Here is a 21,081-nt window from a genome sequence, read left to right on the forward strand (position 1 = left end):
AGTAGAATTTAGAAGTAAGGGTAATATTTTCGTTAGAATGCAATCGTTTAATTAGGATATGTTTTACTGACCCACTGAAAGTACTAAACTGTGAAAAAAAATGAATAAGGGGAATAAGAATTAAGAAATGGGAAAATAAGTAGTTTTCAGTTGATGTTATTAAATTGGTAAAGGTTTAGTTAGGCAAGAGTTGCAGGCGCATTGCATTCACAAAAGGGTCCAATGTAAGTCAGGTTGGTGGCAGAGGGAAGGCTGTTGCCTCTTCTTCTTGTTTATTAAACCCCTTAGTCCAACCAGACAATCAGTCAAACTATGCATCTTCACATGTGCTCCACACACAGGTGGATACTACTATATCTCATCTTACCTCAATATAAAATAAAGAATATCAATAGATTGCTTCCGTTAAAAATTGAATTAGTAATTTTACTCGTATAGACAGCTCAGTTAAATATTAAATTAGTAATTTTACTCACATAAACAGCTCAGTTTGTCACAGGAGTGAAACTTGAAAAGAAGGACCAAGAATCGAGTTTCACCAGCGACAGTGTGTGAGTAGTAAGCAAATGTCTACATCTGTGTTCAACTAAGTTACCATGATTTACATCATCTCAGATGTTCGAAGCTAACCTTCTTGATTTAAACCAGTCAACTATAAGCAACCTAAATTAGTTTATTTCATGATCCTCACAGTGCCAGATTCAACCAATTAACACTGATGGGGAGTTTCTTAGTCACTAAAAAAAAAATCATCAAAAAATGAGAAAAAAAATTGAATTCTGTATCTTAAGATGAGAAAACTTCACAACCCAAAATTTTATACACAAGACAGAAGTTTGTAATAATCACAACTCTGATATGAGGTAACAAATCCTCAATAGCTTCCCTTTCTCTCTTTTTTCTCTCTGTTTCTGCTTCTTCTTTTTTTTTTGAATGAATAAATTTTTCACAAAGAACAAATAAACCTCAAACCTCAAACAACCTTATCTATGAATACTCAAAGCAAGACAGAACCCAAAAACAAACAAAAAAAACCATGTTTCTCCTACTTTTTCTTAAAATTTTCACCTTCTACAGCTGTTAAGAAGTCTAATATTTAACAGCCAGCCAGCCAGCAACTTCTCACCATGACACTTCTTGCTCAGATCATCCATCAATCATCCAACCGCCACGGAACCAACAAGGAACAATCCGTTTCGCTACGCTTAGATTCACTATCTTGATTGCCCGTCGTTCATTTCAGAAAGAGTTTGGGGCTGCACATTCTGATACGAAAACGCCAACCAAATCAACTGGCTTGATTTTAGTAAGAAAGTGCAGCTCCATGGACGCGGTTATGCCTAGTGATCCATTAGGTACGGGTGGCTCAGCTTTCTCCTCTTCACGACAGGACTGTTGTTGGAAGAACTAGCCCCTGAATCATCGGTTTTATAGCTCAAGCAGGCAGCATCAAGAACCCCGATTGGGCTATGGGGTGTAGATGGGAGTGAAGTTCTTGGAGCCATAAGAAAACCGCTTGGCAAAGAGAGTTCTTGCATTAACTCTACGCATCTGATCACTCTATCCTGAAAATTACACAAGCATAGCTACTAAATGTTAGTAAATTTTGGTAAAAACGTAAACTTAATCAAGGTGAAAATGATAGCACAGAAAGTTAAGCAATCAATTATGTCGTCCTTTGGTCTTTTGGGCCACCGTATTTACCTTTTGTACATAATGCAGCATAAGGGATATTGCTTTTTCACTGTCTAGCACCTCGGTTTCAACTGCAATAAAGATTGCCACAGCTGCTGCAATCTCAGAAGGCCTGAATTCTAAGAAATGAGTCCCTGCAATTAATTTTCATTAATCCCTCGCTAATTAGTAAGTGTAAGGCATGGTAGATACAAAGTCGATTTATGACCATACATGCATATTAACAAATTTACCTTGAAGCGTGCTTAGAATGAGCTCTATGCATTTCATGATTGAAGAACTCGAAGCGATTTGATCACCGCCATTTATCTTCGTAAGGAAATAGTCAATGAATGAGAATGGCGTGACTGCTTGCATTCTCCATTTCAGCGTGCTCAACACAAGAAGCTCCATTCTTTGAATGGTTCTAGCTTCAAATACAAATCTCGCATCCCCCACCTGAGAACAACAATCATCGTAAATTTAACAGCAAGATTCCAACATTAGGAAAACAAAAATTCAATTTTTAAAAACCGACAATCATTTTAGCTGTGTCTTGAAAATTTCCTACAAAATATTCACCTGCAAATCCAAACAGAGTGGGACTTCAGTCTCCTCCATTTTGGCTGCCAAGGACAAACAAGCTACAGCCAACAACTGCATCATCCAGCTCTTTCCCTTCTGTAAAACAAGGTAAATGCCATTAACAGTGTGATCTTACTGAAGTAAAAACACATAAACTAGCAAACCTGTATCCCCTACCCGAGGGTGTACACCAGGCAAATCCCGCCTTATGACTCAGTCCCTACCCGAGGGTGTACACGAGGTAAACAAGGTAAACCCCGCCTTATGACTCAGCCCCTAACCGAGAGTGTACACGAGGTAAATAAGGTAAACCCCGTGACCCCAACAGGCAAAGGACCATAAGGTACTAAACCGGACTAGGTTAACCATAGCTGACGGGCACAAACCAAGAAGAGGCCAAAAGATAAGCTTTTGAGAATGATTAACTTACAGGTAATTCATATGCAGAGAGGAACCTATCAAGGTAATTCACAGCCAAATATGCACAGAGTGGTCCAAAATTGAAATGTGCATGAACCTGTAATGCCAAGACACCATCACCACAAGATCAATAATTAGATTAGCCGCAAAAGGCAAGTAATCAATAATCAGACTGTAGCAAGAAAGTAATGGAACAGAACAAACAGTGATTTAATGTAAATCCAATTACACACAGTTATGTGTATAGTAAAAAGAATACATAAAAACAAAAGCATCCCACCTAACCCATTTCATCTTTTTACCATGAATGTGTTATCAACCCCATAGGACTTCACAAACCCAAAAAGGGGAAAAGCATCAAAACCACCCAAAAAGTCTTAATCCATATTAATCACTGATTTTAAGGCTAGTGATTTAGTGAACCATTATCATTTCCGATCATTTAACATAATCTAAATCTGAATCACTGTTAAGAACTAAGATCGAACTCCGGGTTCGAATCCCACCAATATAGGAAAACTGTCGGAATATGAAAAAATTTTCTTGTTTTCCTATGAATCGATGAAACAAACCTTTGTAATCCAATCAAGAACCTCGTCTCTAGCCGCGATATCCAGCTCCCCATTCCTCAATCTCTTCGAATAATCGCATGCAGGCAAGAGTTCGCTCTCCCTCCGAATCATCAGAGCCAAACACTCCTCGCTCTGGACCGGCAGGTCAGTCAAACTCGCCCTTTGGTGTTCACTGTTTCGATCACTCCTATGATCCCAATGATCCTCAAACACCTCCACGCACGCGTATCCCACCTCGTCGCTCTCGTCATAGAACAAGCTATCGTTATCCTCTGCGCAGAAAAGGGTCGAAATCGCACAGTCGAAGCTAGGCGCCATCGCAGCAGTAGTAGTGCCTTAAAAATACAATCTTTATATAGCCCACAGCCACACAATTGATATTTATGTGTTTAAAACTATAAAAGCTCTAATGGGGCATCTCAACACTGATTGGCAAGGATACACATAAGCTCAATGCAGAGATTCAAGAAGATGAAGCAGTTCTGCTATCCATTTCCACTCTGTGTGTATCAATGGATATAAAGTTGTCTGTTTTGGGCACTCAGAGATGGAGAAGGAGAGTGAAGAACAGGGCCAGCGGCTTGGAGAGAAGGGAGGAATGAGGGTTGTATATATATATATATATATAAATATATTGGAGTTAGGGTAGAGAATGGAGGGAGAAATATATATATATAGAGAAGAGGGGAGAAGAGAAGAGTAGAAGAAATGAAAATAGAGAGGTTAATAAATAGTGAGTGACAGAGAAAGAGAGAGAGATGGTGGTTTCGGCATTTAAGAGATTGACAGAATAGGATTGTAGCCATGTAGCCAAATAGCTGTATCCCCTCTATATACTTTTATTCAATATTTATTTATTTATTTTTTTTACTTCTAGTTAATTATTTTATTTTATTTTGCGAGAATACACATTTATTGTCTTTCATATAATTATATTATCATAGGAGCAACTGCAACCAAGTTAGTCAGATAGCTGACTTGATAATCACAATATTTCAAATTTAATTTATCATAGAAGCAGTCAATTGGTATATACTGGTTTATCTCATTGTAGTCATTTGTCAGCTAGAATCACAAGGCGAGTTTCGTCCAAAGCGCACATTTTAATATGTCACCCAGAATTTTGTTTTACTAATAGTATCGTGGTGTGTTGTTCAAAATATTTAAACATTAATAATTAGTCACTGTGTCTAAAAAAGAATATAATTAAAATATATTTATACATGTAATAGAACTCTCCATAAATATTATCAGCCAAATTAAAAAATTAATTATTATGTTTTACTATTTAGTCATTTTAAACAATGATGGTAAATAGTAGGTAATAGCATTCTAATGATGTTATAGTACACACATATAATATGTGTATAAATAATTTATTAATCCACATAAATGGATGCAATAGAATAAGAAGAAGGGGTATTGCGTAAATTGATTAGTTGGAAGGACTAATAAGCTGTAATATTTGTCTTCTTCCTGGGGTAGCGCCACGTGGATCTGAATACACATTGTAAGTGGGACGTTTCATTGAGCCACCCAGTAATCGCAATTATGGAGAGCTTTTGGCTTTTTTTTTATTTTCTTATTTTTTAAACCCAAACAAAAAACAAAATTACTATTTTCCCCTCGCAACATTTTTGCACCTAATATTATCAATTTTTTAAAATTAAAAATCACAAGTAATTTTATATTTTACACCACTCCAAAAACAAAACCCAAAATTTATTTATAAATAAAAATATTTTTTTATATACAAAAAGGAAAAATATGTATTATTTTAAATATATTTTGTGAATTAAATATGTAGTGTAAAAAAATCTCTTTAAAATGCTTGTTATGTGGTCTAACTTCCATATCAGCCGTTTGTTGATCTTCTTTTTATTTTTATTTTTATTTTGCTAATTTAATTTAAATTTTGTTGCTGAATGCAAATGGTGCTGTCTTTCATACAGTGCTAATTCATTGTTATTAGTCCATTTTTTTTCACAATCTCCATGACCTTCTTTATCACCTACACTATCAATTTTTGACTTTTCTATATTGATAATAGAAGGCTTGTTTGGACAATTTATCATATAAAAGCATATGATTAACAAATATACTATAAGATTTGTAGTGGGAATGATTTAACATTAATATTATGTTTTAGTTTATTTAGAGTAATAACATTTTTTTTGAAGTATTTGGAGTAATAACATTAAACATGAATAATAATAACACGTCCGTTAAAGGTATCGATAAACGACAATGATATTATTATAATTTACAGTGTGGTTTTCATTAAGTTTGACTCTCCTCTAATATGACGAGATCAGTCCAACCTATTTTGCATGAACGTCTCAGTAGTAATAAATAATGACATTGTATTATGATTTATAGTGTGACCGTTCAGGTTTGACTGTCATCACATTACCGAGCGTCTAACTTATTTTGCGTGAAGATCTCAGAAGTAATAAACAACGCATTATTATAATTTACATGCATAATCTTCGTGGGTTTGAATGTGCTTTGATATGATAAGGATCCAGCTCATTTTACATGAAAATCTCATTTGTAATAATTAATAAACGACACATTATTACAATTTACAGTGTGACATTCGTGAATTTGACATCCTCTGATCTGGCGAGATATTCTGCATGAAGATCTCGTTAATATTACTTGGTAGCGTTACTTGTAACATACGGAGTATTATATATCTTTTCATGGTCAAAAAATACATGATTTTTAATACGTAGATTTTTTTAATATCATTTTCATTATTGAGATTGACTAAGAATGAAATATATTTGGAATAAGTGTTAAATTAATCTTCTAAATATAGTGAATAGTGTAATTATATTCTCTAACATACAAGGCGTTTGGTTGGATGGAATTTGAATTCAATTTCCACTTAATTCTCACTTAATTTCAAAGGAAACTAAATTTCTTAGTTTGGTTGGAAGGAATTACAATTTCATGCAATTGCAATTCTCTCGTTTTCATGGAATTAGAATATGCAAATGGGTCCAAGAAATACTTGTCATATAAGATAAGATTAACAACAACAACAACAACAACAACAACAACAACAACAACAATGGACATTTTGGACTTTATACTACTTATTTCCTTTCAATTCTCATGTATACCAAACATTGGAATTAAAATTCCCAATCATTTTGTTCCCGCAAATCAAAGACTGGAATTTAAACTCTCACTTTATTCCACATTATTAATTCTTTTCTCATAGAATTACCATTCATTTCCAATATAATTTATTCCCTCCAACCAAAAGCCCCGTAGGTGGAAAAGAAAAGAAAACTTCAATAATGAGTTACTATAAATCAACAAAATAGTGTTTTCAAAAAAAATCAACAAAATAGTGTCAATTACTATATAATGTGATGACATCTCTGTTGATACTACCTATATGATATTTAATCCGTAGGTATTTATAGATAATTTAATATTTTGTTGTAGTGATTATTAGATTGATAAAAAAAATATGTTATTAAATTTGTTATCAAATATTAACGTGGCGTATTATATTTTATTAATTTATGAAGTGATAATTATCTCACCACACCACTATGACTAATTGGTCATAGTAAGATAAGATTAATTAAGGTGACTTAGCAAGCTAAAACTAGACTTGCAAAATACATTAGTACATGGAGGACGTATAGGTAGGGTCTGAACCTGTTCTTAAAGAAAGGCCTTTTATAATCCAAAGACAAAAATAGTAAATATGTTTTAAGTTTGTGATTCAAACTTATATTTCTACACTGTAATTTTTCTTCTTTTTAGACCTAGTTAGTAATTTATTTTTATACCTTTTATGTTATAAGTAGTTTTATGCAACATATACACACACATATAGACAAATAATTAACAATAGCATTTGTAAGTCTGATCTTAACCTTTCTCAAGTGTAAAATCAAGCTTATTATAATCAAAATAAGATATTATTTGGATAGAGAAAAGTGTAGTCGTTATCATCCTATGAAGAGAGTAAAATGTAATGGTAAAGTTAATTCACATGCAAAGTCATATGTTGATAGCATTTGCGGTAGATTAAACAAATTTCAATGTAATTGTGAGATATTAATTAAATAAAAAGAGAAATGATGTTTTGAGTCTCCGAATTATAAAAGTACAATGGAGTCGATCCTCAAATTATAGACACGTATGATTTTGGCCCACCAATTAATAGTGTAGTGGTTTTTTTTTTCCTCGATCAAAGTGGGATCATCAGAAACGATTAATTTATATCTCATAACTTAATTTAATTTACTACAAGTAAATTTATAAATTCACCTCATTTTTCTCTTTCCCTCCAACAAGTGACAAATTAAAACATCTTATTTCCTCCCAAATATATGACTTCAACCAAAATAACTTGAATCCATAATTTCCCCACGATGTGGAGAGAAGGAAAAATATGTGAGAAAATTAGAAAATTGAGGTAAATTAACAAGTTTAACCCTGAAAATTTATGTTTTGAGATTGAAAATAACTATCACTAATGGTTCTTTTTCAACGAGGAGAAAAATGCGACTATCCTAATAATTGGGAGAAGAAAACTAAAAAAGTAGCCATTTTTTTCAAAAAGAGGTTGAGCTTACTATGAACTCATGCAATAAATAACAAAAAGAAGGATAAATATATATACAAACATTAATTTAATATGGTATTAGGAATCCAATATGATGATTAATTATGAATATGCATGGCCTATATATTTATATACACACGCATAGTTGGAATTATAAACAAAAAATTGAATAAACAATAAAAAGAAAAAAGAAGAAAGAGATGTTACAGATGAGAAAATCTGAAAGAGAGAATAAGTAAGAGGTTATGTGTATGGTGGGTAAAGCTATCACAAAAAGAAATGCCCTTTTGCTTTTTGTTACTTTTGGGAGCGTCTGTAATGGGACCTAATGGATGCATGCAATATCCCTAATATAATTAAATTATTAATTAAATAAAAAGTACAAATTTTTTTTCCTATTATTCAGCAAAGCCTTCTCTCATTTGATTTAGACAGTTTATGAAATTGTGATTAAGTGGACATCTAGGTTGTTTATGTGTATATCAGACACTAATTATCACTTCACATTTTTCTTTTTCTTTTTAATTATTATCTTTTTTTTTTCACCTCCTACTCCTCAACTTAAGTACTCCATAGTCCACACCACCTTTTCCATAAACATTGTATTTTATCATTTAATTTTCTACTACTTACCTAACCATACTCCAATTAATTGGTTTAATTTTAGGAAATGTAATACATCTGTTTTTTATTTTGAGAAAAATTCATAATCACTACTCAAAAATGTGCATTGATAAAATACACCTTGTGACCTTAATCGACAAAGGACCTAAACCAGCCTAGATTGATGTTTGAGTAGGTCTCATGTGAGAAGACCTTACACAATAATACTTATTTTAAATGTTTAGGAAATATAATACTCTGTACATCTATAATAATTTGTATAGGTTCATAGAAAAGTATTACGAGTACATTTTTGTTTTGTTTTTTTTTTTTATAAGTATTACACATCTTACATGAAACAATTTTACACAACTACACATAGAAGACTTATTCTAAATATTTAGAGAATAAATATCTATCATGTTCTAAATATTGATGCTATTTTTTAGATTAAAGTTACAAACTAATATCCATTCAATGACATTATTTATGAGCTTTTCAAAACGAAAAATTTGTAATCTAAGTTACTACATTTGGGCGAGTTAACTCCACTACGAGTTAATGTAAGATAAAAAAAAAAATCTAATACAATAATAAATTTTAAAGTGTTGATCAACATTAGAGCCTTTTATACATGGTACAATCTCAAAGTGAATGGAAAATGCTTTGAGTTTGTATTGGGTACTATTGAGACTTCAAAGAACACATGCTTGTTAGGCTGCCTGTGTGCACACACGATGTGTTTTCTTCGTTTTTTTTAAAAAAAAACTCCATTACTACCCGAAAAATTTCAAAACTCTCTCATTTACCACCTCATTTTCCTCTTTCATCCACAACGGTAAAAAATACTCTAAAAAATCTCTATTGAAATTGCCTTGGATGAATTTTTGTAAGAGACTATAACATTGTTCTATTTTAAAGGTATGGCATACCACTAGCAAATATTTTTTGTTAATCAATTTATTTTCCAAACAATCTCAAATGAATTGACTAAAAGAATAGATATAGGTATAGTAGATAATAAACTTTTGTTTAATTTCCTTTTGTTTGTCTTCAACCATCCTAAGAAACCGGTGATTCCAAGCCAAGAGATCGGTGCAGACCAATGGAATGGTTAAGAGGCAATGTGGTGAGTCCGACAACTCCCTATTTAATGTAATCATCTTCCAAATCTAAATTATATTCAAACCTCAACTCTTCCCAAATGATCATTAAATGTTTTTTTGTCATTTTCTCCCCCTCTTGTAAGTATTTTTTGGGGGGTGGTTATAAATTTTGACCCCCAAAATTATTACGATCTTGACTAGTCATAATCATCCAATTCAACGGTAAAAATGTATCGAGGTGGACTGTGAAATGGACCGGAGGCATGTGGTAAAAAAAACACAAGTTTTCAACACTTCGGATGCCACATGTTCGTTTACTGGTTAGCACAAGGCTTGGGGATATATGATGGGTTTAAAATACCAATTTCTAAAAGAGGCTTTTGCCACACAAATTTCAAACCCTTTTTCCTCAAATTCTACTTTGGGATTCACCTTTTCATATGCCCCAAAATTCTCTCCTTTGCTCATGTGGATCATGCCAGTCATCTCCTATGAACAAATTATTCAATTTCCAATTCTGACTGAGTGGACTATAATTCTTGTACTTTAAGATTACGAATGCGATTCTTATTAATATTTTTCTGGTGTCATAGGATTTTTTTAGTGCGATTTACATATCATGTGTGTCTATGTGTTTGTGGGCTATTACATAGAAAAAGATTGTGAGCTATTATATAGGAGCAAGGTTTGTCCATTACACAATAAAGTTCGAGTTTTCTTGCCAACACATTTTCGGTTGAGTCCGTCGTATAAGGTATTCGAAGTGCGATTTACCTCTCATATGTGTTTGTAGGCTATTACACAAGATGAGCTTGTGAGCTATTACACATGAGCGGAGTTTACCCAACGTATATCCAAGTTCGAATTTGATTATTATCAACACTCTCTCAATCAACATTATTGCATAAGGTCTTTCTAGTACAATTTACTTCACTTGTGTATTTCTTAGTTATTATACACAAACAAAATTTATCTAATAGACACGCAAAATTTTCCCTCCTAGCCAAAAAAAATCAATTTTCCATTTTTTTTTTAATAATAGATACAATAGTTGTAGTCTTTTAAAACCAAAAGAGTTTTTTTTTTGGCAGAGAAGCACGAGTGAGGCCCCCCCTCCGGTCCTCCTTATGGTCAGTCTTTGAAAGAAAAATAAAATAAAATTTGGTCTAAAGATGGGAGTCTAAAAATGGTAGGAACTGTTTGAGATCCGAGCTGAGGTCGGTTCCAGGGTGTCATTCACAACCACTATTTCTCTTCTTTTTTAACCTTATCTATCTTTTTTTATTACATTATTTTTTACTGCTGCAAACCCAATGCACACTCACTATCTGCCATATGACCCTTTCCGTATATCTCTCTGTTTTCAGAGATTAATTTCATTTCAGATTCAACTAACACCTTCCTCACATACATTCATACTCTTTGCATCTTTATTACACTACTTAAATTTCTGATTAATATCAACATCAATCATTATCGGTCCACACAGCTGTGTAGATCATGATCCAAAAACAACATAATATACATTATTTTAATTTATAAAATACATTATTCTAACGATGAGAACACAATATCTGTATTGATTGAGTTAACCTGAATACAATGACAAAGGTAGAATATATACAAGAAGACTCTCAGAAAAACTAGGATAGATAGTCCTATCATAACTCAGACTCACAGAGTCCTAATACTCCCCCTCAAGCACAGGGTAACTGGAAACCTGTAGCTTGTCTCTAAGAAAAGAAAATCTAGAACTTGATAAAGCCTTCGTAAAAATGTCTGCCAGTTGATCCCTTGTAGATATAAAATTCACTTGAATATCCCCCTTTGCAACTCTGTCTCTGACAAAATGATAGTCAATCTCCACATGTTTGGTCCTGGCATGAAAAATAGGATTTGCAGACAGGTATGTAGCTCCAAGATTGTCACACCATAGCTTTGGAACCGAAAAATCAGCAATGTTAATCTTACGCAGCAGAGATACAACCCAGAGCACCTCAGCACATACATCAGCTAATGCCTTATACTCTGCTTCAGTGGAAGACCGAGCAACAGTTCTCTGCTTTCGACAAACCCAAGACACCAGATTTGTGCCAAGAAAAACCGCATACCCATTGGTGGATTTCCGGTCATCAGGACAACCAGCCCAATCAGGAATCTGAAAAAGCATGAATCTCCCTAGACAGAGATCTCGTGATATGGAGACCAAAGGATAGGGTGCCCTTAACATACCTCAAGACTCTTTTCAGTTGTTCCCAATGTGACATAGTCGGGGCATGCATGTGTTGACATAGCTGGTTGACTGCAAAGCTCAGATCTGGTCTTGTAACAGTGAGGTATTGCAAGGCACCAGCCAGACTCCTGTGCTTGGTAGGATCATCAAACAGTCCTGCAGTGGTAACAGGAGTTTTCGACACAGAGATAGGAGTAGCTAGCGATTTACAATCAGTCATACCTGCACGCTTCAAGATATCGTTCATATAACGCTGTTGAGAAAGGAAAACACCAGTGCTAGTTTTCACCAATTCAATACTAAGGAAAAATCCAGGCTCATCAAGATCTCTTATCTTGAATGTGGCAAACAATTTTGATAACAAATCACCTACTAATTGTGCATCATTCCCAATTACAAGAATATCATCAACATAAACTAGCAGGTAAACACAGGCAGACCCTTGCGAATAATAAAACAAAGAAACATCAGTCTTAGATGCTGTGAACCCGGTAGAGAGTAAAAAACCATGCAATCGATTAAACCATGCCCTAGGAGCCTGTTTGAGACCATACAAGGAGCGTTTAAGTAAGCATACATGATCAGGAAATTGAGTGTCAATATAACCAGGTGGCTGACGCATGTAAACAGTCTCAGTTAAGCTACCATTCAAGAAAGCATTGTGAACATCCAGTTGACGGACCACCCAACGAGATGAAATAGCCAAACTCAACAGAAGCCGCACGGTAGTAGGTTTGACAACTGGACTAAATGTGTCAAAGAAATCTTGACCAGGAACCTGGTTAAACCCCTTTGCCACGAGCCTCGCTTTGTGCCTTTCTATCGAACCATCAGCTTTTCGTTTAGTGCGAAAAACCCATTTACAGCAAATCAGATTCATACCTGGACGAGGTGGAACCAGATCCCAAGTGTGATTGTGCAGTAGTGCATTAAACTCCTGATCCATCGCTTCACGCCACTCAGAAAATTTGACTGCCTGAGTATAACAAGTATGCTCAGGAGGGGGGGACCTGAGCAGATAGAGCCACATGCGGAGCCACGGACCTGTTGCGAGTAGCCATGGAATGAGTACGAGTCGTGGGTCTGGATGACCGGCCTCGTAGGCGCCCTCGCTGCCGAACTGGAGCCGCCGCAACTGTGGGAGAAACCGTTTGTATAGGTGCCGCAACCTCAGCAGATGGGGAAGGCTGTAGTACTGACTCTCCCCAAGGTTGTGGCGGAGTAGGGGGCACCTGTACAGCAGGCTTGCTAGCAAAGGGAAATATAGTTTCATCAAACTGAACATGCCTGCAAATGTACACTTTATTAGTTCGTAAGTCCATGCACCTATACCCCCGAAACGACTCAGGATATCCTAAGAACACACAGGGAGAGGACCGATATGACATTTTGTGACGATTGTATGGACGCAGGTGAGGATAACAGAGACATCCAAACACACGAAGAAAGGAATATGACGGAGGAGACCTATGCAATAAAGAATGAGGACTAGAATTATTCAAGACAGCAGAAGGCATTTTATTTATCAAATAAACTGCGGTTTCAAAGGCAAAATCCCAAAATCGAGAAGGAACAGAGGCACGAGCCATAAGAGTAAGACCTGTTTCAACGATATGCCTATGTTTACGCATAACTTTACCATTCTGTTCATGAGTATATGCGCAAGACTGTCTATGATGAATACCTAGCTTTTGAAAGTGAGAATGTAACTTTTTGTACTCAGCTCCTAAGTCAGATTGGACCGACACAATTTTCCTATTGAATGAACGTTCAACAAGAGCACGAAAGTGATCAAAGATAGCATATAAGTCTGACTTTAATTTCATGGGGAAAAACCATGTATACCGGGAATAATCATCAACAAACAGAACAAGGTAGCGATGACCAGAGGAAGAATAAACAGGAGCTGGACCCCAAATATCAGTATAAATTAAATCAAGAATATTCGAACTAGTAGACAGAGTACGCGGCAGCGGAAATCGCGAAAATTTTCCTAACTGACACGCAGAACATAAAGCAGAAGTACAATTATTATTACGACTAGAACGACTAATAGAACAGAAAGGCAAAATACTTCTAAGGACACGCTGATGCGGATGACCCAAATGATCATGCCAGACCGAAGAAGAGGCACGAGATGACAGAAAAGCTTGCGGACGGGATCCAGGAACAGGCAAGGTGTAAAGACCCCCCGAACTACTGTCGCGCAGAAGGATCGCTTTGGTGGTGATATCCTTCACAACAAAATAAGAGGGGTGAAACTCAAAAAAGACATGATTATCAGTTGCAAACCTCTGAACAGACAAAAGAGAAGAAGATAGACCAGGTACGTGTAAAATATCAGACATCTTAAAAACTCTAGAAGGAGTAGGAACGGTAGCATGGCCAATACGACTAATAATCAAACCCTTACCATCACCAACTCGAAGAGTATCATCACCATGGTATTCCTTAGAAGCAGACAACGCAGCTATATCAGGGGTGGCATGATGAGTGGCTCCAGTATCAGGCACCCACAAATGAGAATCAGGAGGAACATGTGCAGCATTATCATTATAAACCATATGAGCCTGAGGTTGCGGGCCAACATACGAGTAACACGCCAAAGCGGTATGACCAATAATCCCACAAATCTGACAACGCGGCTGCCACGCACCACCGCCACGGCCTCCCCTTCCACGAGACCTACCGCCACCACCGGAGGAGCCCCGCTGACCGCCACAATACTGCCTAGCGACGTCAGCGGGACGAGACTGCACGCCGGAAGGGCCATCGCGAGGCTGCTGCTGGCCGCCGCAACGCCATGGCCGACGCCCGCCTCCGCGCTGAGTCACAAACGCCGCCGGGCCAGACGCTGCAACACCACCGTAACTCCCACCAGCCATGAACGACTGGGTTCCGAGCAGCGACGCCAGTTCTTGAAGAGAGACCGGCTGGCCACGAACAGCTAAGGAAGCAGTGAGAGGAATGAACTCCGATCGCAAGCCCCGACAAACGTAAAGATTCTGCTCATCCAACGGAACGGGCCGACCGGCGAGGGCAAGATCCTCGACCAACACCTGGGCACGCGCAATGTAATCAGCAATGGACGAATCACCTTGATGAATCGTTTGAAATTGGCTGAGGAGATGAAGCGTATGCGCACGAGTCGAAGACGCCAACGCCTGCTCCAACGACCGCCATAGGGCTTGCGAAGTAGGACAACCAACAGCTAGATGCATAACTTCAGGCAATAGGGAAGATATCAACATGCTCAATATAGCCTGATCTTGTCGAATCCATGTAGTGTGGAGAGGATTGGGCTGCAGCGGCGGTACGGCGGAGGACTCACCGGCAGCGGGGTTCGACGCAGCAGCGACAGGTAATGCGGCAGGAGGGCACGAATACGGTCCATCAACAAACCCTAATAATTCGTGACCGCGAAGAAACGGCACGACTTGCGTTCTCCAAAACAGAAAATTTTATTGGTTAACTTGAGACTCACATAATGATGAGCTATGGACATAAAGGCCACCGCCGGAGAGACCGCAGATGTGACCGCGGCATCCGAGACAGTCCGTTCGGAAGAATTAACAGAACCGTCGGCCATCAGGAGAGAACCTGAACAAACTGATACCAGATGAGAACACAATATCTGTATTGATTGAGTTAACCTGAATACAATGACAAAGGTAGAATATATACAAGAAGACTCTCAGAAAGACTAGGATAGATAGTCCTATCATAACTCAGACTCACAGAGTCCTAATACTAACACATAAAGTATATTATTCTAACTCATAAAATGCATTATTTACCCCAAAATGTTCATTATTTTAACACGCGCGTGAATCAATTTTTTTTAAACATCAAAACAACGTCGTTTTGGACCGTGTTCCACACAATAATTTGCCATAACAACATTTGGTAGGCTTGGTTGCTAAACCCAAAATTTCAATCTAAAACTTACTCTACTATAATATTAGTACCCACAACCAAATCCACACTGCAAACTTGTAAATCTATTGGACACCACTCCACCACCATAACAGCGTTAGGTAATGTGGATTAATAATAAGATTGAATCACAGTAATAGTGGGATTTTTTTTGTGTGTGTGAATACTGCGGATCACCGCATACAGAGCCCAACTATGCGGCTACACTGTTGTGAAGGGTCGCAACATTTCTAAGTTTATTATTATTATTATTATTATTTTGTTTCAAACAGTACTGCCCACCAAACGCATTTTCGATAAACATGAAGTATGGTCACAATGAATATCTGTCCTAGGAGAAGGGAATCTGAGCAAGCCATCAACATGTATATAATGTTATTAGAACAAATTTCACTTTTCATTTTCGGTGGTGGTTGTTGTTATATTGTCATATTTAGTCATTTGTTTGTCACAATTACTCTTTCATTTAAATTTGACACACTGTTCAAATCTCTTGTCCAACATCTCTTGTCCAACATGTAATTTCTATATCTCATACACTCTTTTAATTAAATGACAAAAGAGTACATGTTATGGATGTGACCATACCATAACAGTTGAGTAAATGTGAAATTTGTGTACTAGATTATTGCACAATAATTCATAGCTATGCAGAAAGTGTAAATTATACAAAAAATATTGATTCTTTAAATATAGTATAATAACATATGTTTTGGTTTGGTAATATACTTTTGAGTTCATGTTTAATTCACAATCACTACCAGCGCTTGAAAGTACAAAATCCCAAATATCATATATTTATATCAGAATTCAATCCCCAATATCTGCTTTCAGAATGAAAATATGCTGTCATTTGAGAGTAACTAATACAATGAAACAAAAAGGAAATATGGCAACTAGTGCCTCCCAGCAGTTACATAATAAAAGAGTTGAATGTGAAACACATCATATGCTATATGATTACAACCCTAGTTCATAAACAACACAAAATTAGCGAGCACATGACATTCAAAGCCCACCTCCGAAAAGGAGAGTATAATGATTTGTTGGCCTGATCAAGGCTCATCCAACTGATCCTGCGTGTAGTATAGAACAAGAGTTCAAGAGAAGCACCTCACTAGGTCGTGATGCAAATGTGAGAATATGAACAAAATGGTAATTTCCAAAGAGATTTCATGCACTAACCTGGGCATCAGAAGTCCAGAGGGTCAGATTGTCTCGTAGGAGTTGCATTATGAGGGTGCTATCCTTGTATGATTCCTCACCCAAGGTATCCAGCTCAGCTATGGCTTCCTCAAATGCCTATATAGAAACATATATAGGACAAAGTCAATTACAACAGAGCGCGCATAACTGAAGCTGAAAATAAACATTATAATGTCTCCATCAAAGTAAAAACATATGGACAAAAAGCTAATTGGAAAAGCAAAAATCAACACAAAATATTGACAAAAGAAAATGGTGTAGTACCAAGCACTGACAGTACAAGTCAGAACCATAAAAAGCTGTTGCTGGATTTTACTTGATCATTCAAGACCATGTTCCTTCAAATATGTATATTATTTCAAGTTTTCAACTCATTGGTCCAGTGAAATACTTAGAACCTCATAGCTCCTAGTACAACAAGACCACTATTGTAGCATCCACCAGATAATAAAATTATTGGATCTTATAAATCAAATTCAGAACCTTTCATATCCTTCCCCTGAAGGTACTAGGTCGCATAATATATAAATGCCAGAATAATGTAAGAGGTTAATAAATAGAAAATGTTTACCTGTTTTGCCATGCTACATGCTTTGTCAGATGAGTTGAGAATTTCATAATAGAAAACTGAGAAATTCAACGCCAGACCCAGTCTTATGGGATGTGTTGGGGACAGATCTGCCAGAGCAACTTCCTTCAATGGTAAAACATAGGAAACAACACATATTTAGAAGCAATTCAAATATATGGCCAATGATAGAACTTTCTTTTCACATTTACTAGAGAAAGGCAACAGCTGTAATACATGAAACAACCTCCTCTCCAGACCCAATCACTACATAGTACATACCACTCCCAACTTTAATGTGATTTTGATGCATCACGAGTAGATATTCCAACCATTGTTGTTATTTATACTTTTTCCTTCTCTACTGTGAAATTGCTGAATGCTGTTTGGTTGGGGAAAGGGGCAATTAGGTAATTGCAAAGTATGCGATTTAGACAGGAAAAAATATGCATATTAGATGTTGTTAACACCTTTGGAGCATATTTAGACCACTTGTTACAATCTCATTAAAGGTATCCAGACCCAAGTTTCAAAACAGCCCAACCCTCTAAACTGAAGTTTAATGGATGCAGTGACATGCAGTACATTCCGGCCTAAGTAGCCTAACCATGCTAACCAAGAAAACCAGAGGCTCAACAAGATATCAAAATTGCATACATAAGAAAGACTGCAAAAGAATTCAAACATGAAGTATATATCATAATGCAACTCCATATCGCGATCACAAGTTGCTCCAATAATTCAAACCCCTAAGTGTTAAAACATAATTACAAATTTATAACTAAATTCCCAACATTAAAACTAATGAAAACCATCTCACTCCACACCCCCTCCTTTTAGGTAAGAACATCAAAAGATTGAGTGGCACCGAAACATTTCTAGATACAAAACAATAAACCCTAAAATTTCCATTAGTCCGTAGAATATATATGAACATCCATAACAAAATAAACTTCTAATATCCAAATTAAATCAAAATCTCAATTGATAAGGTTGAATTGCTCCAAATTAGTCATCATATACTAGCTTATGCATAAACTTATAACAAAAACCTAGCACTCTACCAACATATATCGATTCAAATTCAAAGTCTCAGCACAAATCTTAGTGAATTAATAACTACGGCAGATGTGATCTACAAGCACATGATACCTTATTGTAATCTTAATCCATACTACAACAATAGAAAGCCCTAATTGTGAACATAGATGGAAAAGCACAAAGCAGTCTAACTCAAAACAACAGTAATCAAGCAAGTAACAAAAAAATCGAAATTAGTCAACCTGAGCAGCCTTGTAGGAGTTCATAGTATCGTCAGCAGCCTCCTTTCGTTCGTCTCCAACCTTGAACTCGGCGAGGTAGCGGTGGTAATCGCCCTTCATCTTGAGGTAAAACACCTTGGACTCGCTGGAGCTAGCCGAGGGAACCAGATTTGATTCAAGCAGCTTGAGGATGCCGGCGCAGACCTGAGAGAGTTCGTTTTCGACCTTTCCTCGGTAGTCCTTGACGAGGGAGACGTGCTCTTCGTTCTTTCGGGACTCCTCCTTCTGCTCGATAGATGAGACAATGCGCCAGGCGGCTCGGAGCGAGCCGATAACGTTCTTGTAGGCTACGGAGAGGAGGTTACGCTCCTCGACAGTTAGCTCGGCCGCTGGGGTGGAACCTAGAACCAGCTTGTCCATGAACTGCACCATCTCCTCATAGCGTTCGGCTTGCTCGGCGAGCTTGGCCAAGTAGACGTACTGTTCGCGCGAAAGGTTGCCTTCTAAGGCGGCCGCCATTTACAGTGGTAGAAAGAGAATTGAGAGAAATAGAGAAGACAAGAGAAATGACTTGGCTGATTTTCTGCGGACAGTTTTAGAGCGACATTCAGATTCCTTCGGGCAAATAAAATATTTTCTTTTTAAATCAACACTCAAAAACCCTACCATACAATCAGTATTTCTCGTACAATTTCAAAATAATTTTTTTTTAAAAAAAAAATTGTGTAAGAATAAATGAATATTTTTAACTTTGTACAGGGTACAAGCATTCATATATATACAAATTGTATTTAAATTTTTAAAATTTAATCTTTTAACATTTCGTTTTAAATTTAAATTTGTTTTATAATTTTATATTCAAACTACAACAACAACAACAACAACAACAACAATAATAATAATAATAGTAATTCTTCTATTGAATATTTCAATGTTTCATAGATAGCTAATTAAGAAATACTAAATCAATCTAGTCCAAGTGATTCAAATGTTTTTAAGTTTTTGAGTAATAAATTATACCCAAAAAATAAATTTGGTACAAATTTGTTAGATGGTTTTTAAAGGATCTCACTCATAGACTAAATACTACTAAATAGTATTATAAACAAAAAATTACAAATAAGAATATTAACCTATTTTTTTCTCAAGGTGATAAATAATAAGATTTACAAAAAATTATTAAATATACGTTGAACACATCATAATTCTTGGGAAAACATATTGATTTTTTCATAATATACATGCTTAGTTCAAGTATATTAAAGATTTATTTTTAATATATTAATTTTTTAATACTCCATACATTATAAGTTCATTTTTAATATATTACTCTGTATTATCTAAAAATAAATATTTAACATATTAAAAATTAAATTTAATATGTTAAATAATTAGTTATTTATATTAGGACTCTACATAATAGAGTCATACTATAAGTCTCAGTCCTAGTTTACTTATGATTCTCAGTTTACTTATGATTCTCTTGTATATATACTCTTGTATTCATACAGTTATATTGTGTGAACTCTAATACAAACATAATTGTTCTCATCTGGTATCAGTCGCTAGGGTTTCGTTCTTGTTCCCATGGCTACGAATGACGGCTCTGCCTCTGAGCGGACCGTTTCAGATGTTGCTGTGAGTTCTGCGGCGCCGGCTCCCGTGTCGGAGCTCTCCGGCTCCCGTGTCGGCGCTCTCTTCTGCTCATCACTACATTAGCATCAAACTCAACCACCGCAATTTTTTGTTTTGGCGTACTCAGGTTCTCCCGTTTCTACGTGGCCATGATCTCATTGATCTTGTTGATGGATCGTGTCCTTGCCCGGAGGAGTTCCTCCCTGCCGTGTCTGCTGCTACCTCGTCCGCTGCTGCTGCCCGCGTTCGGAATCCGGCGTTTGTTGCGTGGTCTCGCCGTGATCAAGGGTTGCTGTCTCTCCTGGTTTCTTCGCTGTCCGAGGAGGTGCTCTCCATCGCCGTCGGCTGTCGGACATCGAAGGAGTTACATTACAAATTTTTTAAAGCAACTATGGTCCACAATATAACTTGCCCCATTGGCCATTGCCCGCCGTTGTTTTTGACATAATATACAGCCAAAGTTTCCTTCTTGCACATCATTTCCAAGAAGAGGAAAGATGCTATATTGGATAAAATCAATGAAGATAATAGGCTATTGACTTCATAACAATTGCACAGCCTAACAGGTTAGATACATAGGTGAGATCATATAATTTGCAACTCTACTGATCACAAAGGTGAAATTTGTCATAAGAGACCAAAGATTGAGTATCACCCACAACACAGTGGGTGTGCATTTTGGGG

General features: G+C 36.4%; 2 protein-coding genes across 3 annotated transcripts; both read right to left on the reverse strand.

The window, feature by feature from the left end:
* Positions 1-786: 786 nt before the first annotated feature.
* Positions 787-3,960, reverse strand: LOC116017790 (cyclin-D4-2-like). 2 transcript variants are annotated; one of them, XM_031258430.1, is made up of 6 exons: positions 3,252-3,960; positions 2,690-2,776; positions 2,257-2,355; positions 1,929-2,133; positions 1,705-1,829; positions 787-1,586 (listed from the first exon to the last, which is right to left on the reverse strand). In XM_031258430.1, the coding sequence occupies exons 1-6, from the start codon at positions 3,567-3,569 to the stop codon at positions 1,341-1,343; spliced, it is 1,080 nt and encodes a 359-aa protein (XP_031114290.1). In that variant the 5' UTR covers positions 3,570-3,960; the 3' UTR covers positions 787-1,340. The 2 variants fall into 2 exon arrangements, with proteins under 2 accessions (XP_031114290.1, XP_031114297.1); XM_031258437.1 differs by having other exon boundaries at positions 787-1,565; positions 3,252-3,958.
* Positions 3,961-16,493: 12,533 nt separating this feature from the next.
* LOC116031993 (14-3-3 protein 10) lies at positions 16,494-19,370 on the reverse strand. Its single transcript, XM_031274377.1, has 4 exons — positions 18,784-19,370; positions 17,504-17,626; positions 16,912-17,028; positions 16,494-16,802 (listed from the first exon to the last, which is right to left on the reverse strand). The coding sequence occupies exons 1-4, from the start codon at positions 19,279-19,281 to the stop codon at positions 16,782-16,784; spliced, it is 759 nt and encodes a 252-aa protein (XP_031130237.1). The 5' UTR covers positions 19,282-19,370; the 3' UTR covers positions 16,494-16,781.
* Between the last annotated feature and the right edge of the window lie 1,711 nt (positions 19,371-21,081).

The sequence above is a fragment of the Ipomoea triloba genome, chromosome 1, assembly GCF_003576645.1.
Source record: "Ipomoea triloba cultivar NCNSP0323 chromosome 1, ASM357664v1".
Classification (NCBI taxonomy): Eukaryota; Viridiplantae; Streptophyta; class Magnoliopsida; order Solanales; family Convolvulaceae; genus Ipomoea; species Ipomoea triloba.